At 48.6% G+C, this 11,113-nt stretch overlaps 1 protein-coding gene across 1 annotated transcript in view; it reads right to left on the reverse strand.

Annotated features, from left to right (window-relative positions):
- ATP1B1 (ATPase Na+/K+ transporting subunit beta 1) overlaps positions 1 to 10,769 on the reverse strand; it is a 56,279-nt gene extending 45,510 nt beyond the window's left edge. Inside the window, exons 1-2 of the mRNA XM_085622990.1 lie at positions 8,747 to 10,769; positions 145 to 273 (exon numbers count right to left, since the gene is read on the reverse strand). Coding sequence (XP_085479116.1) covers positions 145 to 273; positions 8,747 to 8,846 — 229 coding nt within the window. The 5' untranslated portion in view covers positions 8,847 to 10,769. The remainder of the gene's footprint in view (positions 1 to 144; positions 274 to 8,746) is intronic.
- Between the last annotated feature and the right edge of the window lie 344 nt (positions 10,770 to 11,113).

An 11,113-nucleotide genomic window follows, 5' to 3' on the forward strand; every position in this document is an offset into this window, starting at 1 on the left:
ACATACAAACCAGTCTCTTGGGGGGGGGGGGGGTCGATATTGTAGCACAGAGAAACACATATTCAAAGACACCGTATCATCAATAGGTTACATAACTAAATCAACTATCAATTTACATCTACATTTAATGTATAGCACAGGTACCTGGTGGAGCTACGCGGTCCTGATACTTGGGCTCAAATTTACTGATGGTTAGCAGCATCACTTGAATGGTCCCAATAAAGATGCCCGCCAAGCACCCATAGAAGATGATGTAGAACAGAAAGATCTTAACTGTGGATAGAAAAAAGAAAGACCATTTAAAAAACGTTTTTTTAAAAAAAGGATCCATGGCACCCTTACACGTCACAAAGTGCCCTACGGATTGGAATTAGAAAGTGGTAAACAATTCACTTTTGACAGTATGTGTAGGTTGCTAACATTTCACAAGGGGGTGGGAGGCATGAAAGGTAGCCAATTGATTTTTCAGAGCTCAGATACACACAATAAAAGACAGTTTTAAACCATTCTCTGTGTAGCCCCTGTATAGTGTTAGAATCTTCTCTTGGATGAGTAAGTACAGTCATATTTCTAACAACAAGTTTCCACGTTCAAAAAAAACCTGTTTCCCTCTACCCCATGACCTGCTTTGTAAGAGGATTTGGATACATTCCATTTCAGAGATTCGAACAGCTCTGGTATGTTGTTTCCTTAAGTGGATATGGCCTCCTTACACCAACAGAAGGTACCAGCACACGCCAAATGCTCTTGCCTGAATTCTGACCTTTACACACATGCACGTCTCCATCTCCGAGAAGAGATGGTGGGTCTCATCACCTTCACTACGCTGATAGAAGAAGAGGATTTACATCTAACAGGAAACAGCTCCTTGAAACTGGCAAATACGTGTGCATTACACAGACGCATCATCGACTTCTATAAAACGGTAGCCATGCTCACTGGCTGGCAGCAAGGGCAGCCTCTGTCAAAAGGTTGCTGAGCTGTGTTATGTGGAGATGATGGGCCTCTTGACAGGCAACATATGGGGGGGGGGGGGCTTTCATATAATGTTAGCACTGCAAAAGTGTGGTGTAGTATGCTGCCATTAGCTAGGGGTTAAAACAGATGTGATTGGAGTTCATTAAAAATTAAGAGTAAATGTAGTGGACTATTTCCTGGGAGTTACTAAGGATCCCATACATGCCTACTTCAGTAACTTTATGCGTTGCACTTTTTTTTTTAAAATAGCGCTGAACAAACAACAAGTGGCACTATTGTGCATAGCCTAAACAATGCCATTAGTTTTCGGGGCAGAGAGTGGTAAAGGTGTGGTGTTTAGGGTGGTGTGGCGTTTGGAAAAGTGTAGGAGGTAACTCAGTGAAAGCAGGGAGTTAGATACAGCTTTCACTGGGGAATCGAGAGCTGTGTGAAAACTTGCCCCAGTGTTAAACAAAGTCACAAAATAATTTAAGGATTATTAGCACGCCTATATAATTTCACATAGAGACTGGATACAAACTGCACAATCTTATCCCCCCCAACTTCTGTGTCCGTCTTATCATACTGTGAGTATCTCACTAGAGCACAATATTCAGTGACTCGCCCTGGCCTATACACCGGTCACCTCTTGATAATGTATGTTCCTGGTACTGTCCCCAGACACAGACATCGCTTATTGAACCTCTCTTCCCTGCTTGCTACAAGCCACTGATTCTGAGCTTCAAGAATCCACTTTCCACGCATCTGCTACCTTGTCATTTTTACACTTGTTCCATCACGTCTGCACTCAAACACAGCTGGGCTAGGTCCCACCTACTGTGCAGCTAGTGTACCGGCCACTGCCTCCCTATGCCTGATCACAACCGCTTCCAGCCAGTTGACTAGCTCTGGAAGCCATCTAACAATTGATCTAATCAGTTTTTCTTGCAAATCTGTAATCAAAACCCAACCTGTGTTCATCTGCTTTCTATAATTCTCCAGGTAATCGCTTTCCACTTCATCACGCTGCTGTCCTGCCCCACAATTTATCAAGTCAGTATCACAGGTCATGGTTTGGTACTTATTTACAGGAAGTGAAGGGTACAGAGTGCAATTATGCAAGGTCTGCACTCTGTCTCCAGCAGAAAGTGCATTTTCTCCTTTCTTATATATGGGCACAAAGGCATGCATGCGCGCTTAAGGACTCCGCTACTGAGCGGAAGCCATTCTGCAAACTTGCCCTTTGAGTCACCTTGAAAAAAAAACAAGAAAAAGCTTTTAGGAGCGGCAAGTCCACATATCACATAACAAGTCCAACTCATGACGAGGCCGAATGACTGATAATGCATGGTGCCATTGCAAATTCCTGCTAGGACACTGTCCCTGCCTGTGACCTTGAGCAAATCTGATGAACAAAAACTCCTTCTTGGCACTTGTACAGAAAACGTCTGGTGTGAAAAACACTGGAAGCATTTTTCATGTCTAAATCCAAGAACTGTAAAGAAGAGAATGGACTACAACTCCTGAATGAATCCAGATATCACATTAGGTTTATTTGAAACGTAAAAAAAAAAAAGAAAACTGCAAAAAATGTAGGATTTAAAATATTTTCATATGCCCACTACAGCGTCTACACCTGATGCACCAGAAGGCAACCTCAGTGTTCAGTTGCAACATCCACACCAGTGCGTTCCACTCCAGGACAGCCATCAACTCTGCCATCTCGGGTTGCAGATATAACAGTTGTATCCCATGACACATTGGCACTGCCAGGGGTCCAACATTCTTCAGAAAAGCATGAAAAAAGAGCCACGAGCTAGCTTCTCAGCAAGGAATGCCAAGGGACTCCTCATTTAATCTCGATGTACGGCCATATCAGTGGTCGAACGTAAGCCTCATGAATAAGTATAGCGTAACATTTGATCTGCAGTTTCAGGTAAACCTCATTGGTGGAAATAGTAAATGGCTCCAGAGCCATGGTAGCCTTACAGAGAGGGGAGCTCAAAGTATACCGCGCACATCTGGTGTGTAGGCCAAACTACTAGCTTGCTCTTCGTCTTTAAACATAGCCGACACAACCGAAGGGTCTGAGAGACTGCTCCAAGAGACGTAGAAACCTGAAAACTCCACCTAAGGAATTGCTTCCGCCACATTTAGTATACGTTTGGAACTAAAGATACACAGAATGTCTTATAGGAACTGGTTCTATTCAATAGGCTATTTGCCAAAAAGCAGTATGGCATGTACATCACCTTTCTGCTAGGCCTCTACTAGGACACTTGACCGTCTAATCAAACCCATTATAACATGCCTAGATCTATGTTTATACATTAAGATCGTATGTCACTGTAGGTTTTTAAATCCCTCTGCTCCGGTTTACGGTTAAGCCCAAGGTTCGACTGGGCCAGAAAATAGGCCAGGGCACCAAATTAAAAGTGGTCCCCATTAGCTGAAACGGTTACCCACATTTGCGAATCAGAGCAGTTTAAAACTTGTATGGACAAGTTGTATAGCTGTTCTGAAAGGTATAGGCGACTCATGCATTTGTGTTTGCCGCAGGCAATGTTTGTGATAATATCAGGGAAGCCACCAGACCATAAGACAGGCCCAAAAACAGCCCAGAACCTGATCTGTCCGTTTGCCCTATACGCCAGTCCGACCCTACGTCCGCCCAATAAGCAGCACAGCATCAAGTATTTATTTACGTGAGGTAACTTTGTTACAATTGCCCCGCCCTCTGCAGCACAAGCCAACAATGGCTGAACTGGTGTTTCCATAACAAGCTTTGAACTGGGCTTCAGGGCACGTGGCGTATTTTACTTGTAGAAACGCTGACCAACAGGTGCCACTGAAGGCAGGTTGCGGCGCGCGCCAAAGAAAGACTACAATTTCCTACCCGTCTCTTTAGACTGGGTAACTGAAATAATGCCAATAAATACAGCACGCGATGTATCCGCAATTCTGATTCGTCGAGCGCCTCGGCGTTCATACTTTGCAGGCACAGCATGAATATTTGACATAGTGCTGCAGTCGAAGCCGGGTGCTAACAGGTCACCTTTCAATAGACAAACAAGCCGGCGGTTAGCGGCACACACGGGGTTAATGTTTGTAACCGAGCAAGTGGCAGTGACGTCAGCGTGAGCTGGAAAAATACTTTTCCACAGCCAGCTCGTGAGATGCGAAGGAGGTGTCGCAATCAGCCAAACAAAAGGTTGCCAGTTATCTGCTGCCTTCCGCAGCTCCGAGCCTGGCCTGAACTTCAGCCCCGCCGGCGGGCGCTGGCTTCCGTGGAGTGTGTAAAAGGGGGCAGTCGGCAGCTTCCGGCCAGGAGAAGAAGTACACGTGCGCATGCATACGGAGACACCCGCAGAACTGGCGGGGGGGGGGGGGCATAGGGTTGGGTGGCACCCGGCTTCAGAACACACGCAGCCGGAAGCGCTGTGTCACAGCCTCTCGGAAGGAACCTCACATGATTGCTGACCTCGGAGGGATACGAAGTCATGAGTGAGGAGGCCAATTGCAAACAATGCGCATTGTGTAGCAGCATTTATATAGCGCTTACTGCTCCTATTTGGGTCACTGATGCGCTTGGCTGCGTGGGTAGCATGCTAAGTTGTGTAGGGGGCGTGGTTGGAACACTGGTCATTGCTTTGATTCAATGTGGCAAGTGTTTGCACAAAACATTTTACCCAGTCAAAACGGATTTGGGTAACCAGAGTGGAGCTTCGAGTATCCCCTGGAGTTCATTCATCTTTTCAGTGTTTCTGTAACTTTTGACCTCCTTTGAGACCCTCTTAATCATTGCTAGAACCCAGGGACTCCCACAGAATCATAACTGGAAACCGAGGACCCCCACCGAGTCAATACTGGAACCGGCCGAAGCGCTTTTGATGATATGAACCGCAAAATACACACACAAAACCGCAAAATACACACACAAAAAACAAACATTCAACCAAATACATCAATGTTGAAACAAATAAACAATTATAAAAAAAACGGAATATTAATTGTAATGGGAAGGTTGGAGCTTTTCTAAATTCAGTTTAGGGTATTCCTCGTCCACATCATATTCAGTTTGAGGTTTTTGCACTGCCCCATGAATCAAGCTGGAGATTCTAACCTAATTTCCAGCCTCCGAATTTTAATTCCTTCTTACATCATGTTTTAAAAAGTGTTCAACTTTAAATTTTGCTTCTTTGTTTCACAACAATGCATTAATCTATTATTTAATTGTATAAGCAGTCACAGACTCCCGGGGTAATCTTGGTGGACAACCAGGATCACAGGCTAAAAACCACTGCGTTTAATCTGTGCAAAGCCTGGAAATAAACACATTCTATGGTAATTAATATATGTATGCTATAACATGATTACATAGCAATCATTTAAGGATATATATATATATATATATATATATATAGATATATATACATACATACATACATACATACATACACACACACACTTCAAAGGCCATTACTCGAGAAATGACCGTATGGTGGAATTTTTCCCATTAAGGAATGTGCTTAAGGGGTTAATAATATGGTGGATGTGGAGGGTATGAGGCGCTATACGAAATGGTCAGGGGAAGGTAGAAAGTGGACATAAATAAGGACTTTCAACCACAATGCACGAAATAAAGCAATGCATGTCTGCGTGTGCAAAAGGCTCGGAGATCTGCCTTGCAATTACGTGACCTTAGTTCACCCAAGGTCACGGCCTCCTTCAGGCACTGCGAGCTGTCGTGCGTTTAGAGAGGGAGAGTCGTGAGGCTTTAAGAGGATTTCGGAGACATTATATCTGGTATGAACAACAGTACACGCTTCCTTCTGAAGAGTATGGGTGAACAGACGGCCATGCTAGCTGGCACTGTCTCCTTTACAACTGCAGCTGTACGTTATCTATGCGGACTAAGACACCGGGTCACGTGGACTTCAGCTGCAGGGTTCCCTGTATTACTACACTTGTACTGTGACACGAGACAGATAAGGCCCGATATGTTTTCATGCTCAAGGCTGGGGCATATCTGAAAATCTGAGTAAGTAAAATGGGGCAGTTGACTTTCACAACAGCAGCACTTTGAAGCTAAGTGCTCTTTGGTACAATCGGCCGGCACCTCCAGGCCTCTCACAGGGCGCAGTGACAGGCGGCTGGCTGCACGGTTGAACAACATTAATACATCAGGCAATTTTTCAGTCATAAAATTCTGCAGATAGTTATAACTGGGGGCATAGTCTCCTGATAAGGAGTGTATTCCATGTTTTAGAAGCAGTTGGTGCGAAGAGGGAGCTATGTCCTGTGAGAGGGCTTCGCATCTTAAATTCAACACACATGGCTAAAACATTAAAAAACGTAAGTATTCTGGTTTCTAGACTGACAAGACCAAATTACCCCGCCTCAAAGAGCTCTGCCTATCCATACAATTACAAAAAGAACAGGTGATGGGTGGAATGCTGAATGAATCAAACATTCATTATCTGTGTATCTTTTGCTTTCTTGCCCTAAGCGCGCCAGTTATGCCCAGAGGTGGGGCCAGGGCTCACTGTGTCACTGGATTTAAGCTAGCCTGGCTGATGAGGGGCGATACCCCGAAACCGGTCCCAGGATGCGCGATTATGGTCCAAGAAGGACCTGGCTTGGCAGTTCGGGCTAGACAGTTCCCATGGGGCACAGGGTCAAGACTGATTTGCATATGGCCAGATCTAAACTGGGGTGACGTAGTGAGCAAAAGAACGATGGATTTAACCCAAATCTATTACCTGGGGGGTAATGTTTGATTTGCTCTGCATTCTGTCCATCATGTGTGTGTCTTTTGTACCCACACAGTTAAGCAACACATAAAAACACAAATGCAATGCCCATCAACACCATTTTATGTTTCAGCTGACAATTTATCATACTACACCCAGAACCATTTCCCCCGATTCGGCTGTACACAGCAAAGGTAAATCTATGTGGACAGCGTGGTCTGTGTTTGCATCAAGCGCCCTGGCATGACACTTCAAGGGTGACCTTTTGATGGAGAACTGGTCAGATAGGGTGGGCACGTTCCCGCTCCGCCAGGAGACATCAACTAACAAGTCACTGGAAAGTAAAACAACACTTTCCCAATTATGGAAGCATGGACCCTGACATACATCACACCCATTTGGGGGCACCACTCCCATTCATTCAGTGATAATTACAGAAACTTCAAACAGCCAAGAAAACCGATGTATGAAAGGAAGCGCTATGGTGCCATTCAACATGCACTGTACAACGCACATCACATCAAATTAAACCTCTAGTGAACCGCACATCCTGGATTTCAATACCAAAGCTGGCATATTCTTGTCTGTTGGGGTCAATATGGAGAGAGGGTGGCAGCCGCGTCTAGAAGCAGATCAGTTTTCAGTGTATGCGCTATCCAAAGTCATTCACAACATAATGGTCTTTCAGTAGCCGTAGCAACCCAGACTATTGCGAGAGGGAAAATTGCTGTACAGAGGGGCCTAGTTCGACGTCCGCCCCACTCCTCGTCGAAGTGAACCGGTTTTTCTGTCGTCGCCCACCACCTATGACCCGCTACCTTCATTTCCAGTGTCCCTTAGATTGTTGTGACTTAAAACCGAGAGGCCTGGTTCCGCGCTCAGACCCCATCACAGGGTGAATCGGGTGTTGCGGCCTACAAGGCTAGGCTTTCCACACAAGGACAACCAGCGGTTCCAATAAATCATTATGCAGATGGAGGCAAGGAGTGTTACTGTATCGGTACGCCCTCCTCAAATGGAGGGTTTGTACAGGTGCCCTGGAGTTTTAAATAACACCCCCAGATTGTATCTGCACAGGGAGTGCGCGTCAAGGAGCTAGATGCCCGAAGCCACATTGATGATTTCAGCATCCTAAGCCTTGGGCAGTGGTGCTGTCGGAAGCAACATTCTGACATCTCTCAGCCACTCGGTGTCAGGTGCTTCTGAACTGTCATTGGTGGCTCGGTGCGGGTTGAAGGTGGGGTGGAGGAGGCCCGGATTTGCATGAAATGCCTGCTCCGCGGCACAGGGAGTCCTCGCTCAAGTTACAGTCAGTTGCTAGGCTACGGCCCTTGAAGGAACTGAGCACTCCCAGCGCCTCTGCATCGGATTATCTACATTGCAAGCCGCTGTCATCCCCAGAAAAGGTGCCTACTATGTGTGGGTTCACCTCCAGGAGGCCGCCGTGGTGGCTGCCGCAGCGCGCTGCCCCGAGGCCTTCCGTACCCTTGAGGGCCTGCTGTCACCTTGACTAACCTTGAGCTCTGATGCATTATTTAACCCATTATTTTCGGAAATACATCCATCCCAGGTTGGAAAACAGCTTTCTGATGAATTCCAGAAGGCTACTGCGGATGGAGACTGTGAGCCCGGGTATTCTTAATGTAAGAGCCGGGCTCCAGTGACCCGGGCAGTGGAAACGGGGCCAGGGGGGGCCGATGGAGCGCAGAGGGTGTGCGTGGATCGGAGGCTACTGTATCCGTGTCCTTCGCCGTGACCTTCACTGCGGCCGGCAGTCCTCCAGCCGGGCAAAAACTACTGCTCTGAGAAAAAAAAAACAATTCCAGAGGCCAAGCAGCAGGACTGCGGCGCGCCAGCAGCCTCCGCGCCGCGCGGCGCCCGGCATCCGCGGATCCTGGAAGCCGTCCATCCTCCCCTGTCTTTAGAACACTGCCACTTCTTTTTGGTTATATTTATAAAACAAACAACAACAACAAAAAACACTTCCGGGCGTTTCACCACTTTCCACTCGGACCCAAAGCGTAGCAGATACTTACACCAGCTGCCCCCGGTCCTGCCCAGAAACTCTTTTTTTTCCGAATTCCACACGAATTTCTTCCAGTCGCCATCGCCCTCTTTTGACTTCCCCTTGGCCATGTTGGTGTCCTTGTGCGGCGGGTCCCGGGTTCCCTGCTGATGCTGCTGTGCCTAGGCGCGCGATATATCCGGCCCTCGTGTAACGCCCCTTTTTTTTTTATTATTATTTCACTGTACTATGTGGGGGAGGGGAGGGTCAGGCCGGCTCTCGTGGGGATGTAGGGGGCACACAGGGGGCGCTTACTGGCACAGCAGCAGCACAGAGAGCGAAGTAGGAACCGGCGAGATCCCCGCAGCCGACCCCCTTCAGCCTTTATCCTAGCCGTGCCGGCGCCGGGCCCCGCCCACCGGTAGGCGCTACTCCAATGAGCGAGGCTGGGGGGCGGTGCCAGGGGGCGGGCCGCAGATGCCGGTAAAGCCAAAGGCGGCCGCCGCTGCTGATGGTGACTCAAGTCTGCGGTAGCTGCTTCTCCCGCCTCCCTCGTCTCTGCAACTCCACACACACCGACTGCCTTCCCTTCTTCCTCCCTGCAAGCCCCAACCAACCCCCTGTCAGAGAAACGGGCACACACAACCTGTCACGTGCACTGGAAAGATACAGCGTCCCTCCCTTTCAAGCATGACAGCACACACTGCCTCCAAAGTGGACACAAACATTGTCCGGAGAGGGTGTACAGTCCCTTCTCCTGCCCTCTGGTTATAATTTACACTTTCACTGAAGCTTGACTTAGGAGAGATTGCGTTATGGGCGGATTCATCGCGCAGCCCCGACGGGCTTCCTGATGAGAACGCCCTGTGTACTCTGTCACCATCACGGCTCCGTGTGGCGTGTTTTATAACGTGCATCATTATGTTTCGCTACTTCATGCCTCCTAGCCGTTCTGCTGGTGTTTTTGCTGCACGCATGAGCACTCAGCTGTCTGGTCCTCAGTGGCAGCAGGTGCGACTGCAGGTGGTGAAGTCTGAGCAGCAGCACGTCCAAGGTGACTGCGTCTGCCTGGCTGCCTGCTTCCTCCCTCCCCAAGTCCCCGTGTCATCAATACCGGGATCCCTCGCCTCCCACTCTTCACTTCCCAGCTGCATCCTTCTGTTTTTCCCCTCTCCTCATGCGTTGAAGGTAAAAAGGTCACGGCCCCCGCCTCCCCGCGCGGGGTGGTGTTACTGCCCTCCTTTCTGAAGGCGAGTACACCCTCGGAGGGGGTGGGATGCGTACACTACGCATCTTCCTCCTCCCGAAGCCCCCTCTCGGTTGGGTGATGTGCATGCGTCGTGCGGGCGGGGCAGGTGGCGCAGAAGAGGTCTGCCGCGAGGACATCGTGTTCCCGCAGCACCTGACCGGCGTCTGCGGGCACAATTTGGTTCCTTGGGCATGGGCGGGGCATAAAAATCATAGGGAGTGAAAGTGGGGTGGAGGTGGCAAAAAATATCGCAATACAGCCAACGTCAAGGTGAGAGAACATGTGAAATCAGCCCACAGCGCTCCGGGAGGGGGCCAGCTGCAGCAGCGACGCCAGAGCCGGGGTTTGTTATAGAAATACAGCGCACGACGATAATAACTCCCCCCCCCCCCCCCCCTCAACGATTGTGAAAGACACAGGGAGGGCCAGCAGTGCCACCCACTCAGCCCAATCAACTTTTCTTGCTCATAGCATTAAAAGGTGAAACGGGAGGAGGCGATCACAGACCGCAGCAGGTTTTTATAAAATGGCGAAGTGCCGTGAGGAGGTAGAGGCAGTGAAGTTGTGTCGCCCTTCGATAGCTGCCACGATGTCCTTCCTTCCCCTGTTTGTCCTTCAGGAACCCGTGAGGCATTTTCTCTCGCTGCAACCACACGGGACGCGTTTCTCCCAGGGAGGAAACGCAAAGCTGTAAATGCAAGTGCTCCGGCGACCCGCCCCCAGCCAGATATTTTTAATTATATTTCCTGCCATGGCTCCAGCGCTCCCGGCTCCATCACACAGCTATAGAGGGGGAACTGGATTCAGCCCAGTACAGCCAGTGCTGCCCGACTGCAGCCGCCAGCACCGTCGCCACACCGAGACAGGGTCTCTCCAGAGTCCAGACACAACGGCAGGAGCCTCAAGGACAAGCAAACACACGCCGAGATGTTATGTCTCAGTTGCTCTATCTGTGGCAATGCCCTTAAATTTCATAATTTCCCCCGAGACAGACATACAGTATCTCGCTCACACACAAACACACTTTCTCTCGATGTATTTTAATTTAACTGCGTTGCAAAACGCCACAATCTCTCTCTCTCTCTGGGCATGACTTAGTAGTGCTTCATGAAACAAGTCAATACATCGTTATTCTTTTTGAATGTTTGG

This window comes from Triturus cristatus, chromosome 8, assembly GCF_964204655.1.
Source record: "Triturus cristatus chromosome 8, aTriCri1.1, whole genome shotgun sequence".
In the NCBI taxonomy this organism is placed as follows: domain Eukaryota; kingdom Metazoa; phylum Chordata; class Amphibia; order Caudata; family Salamandridae; genus Triturus; species Triturus cristatus.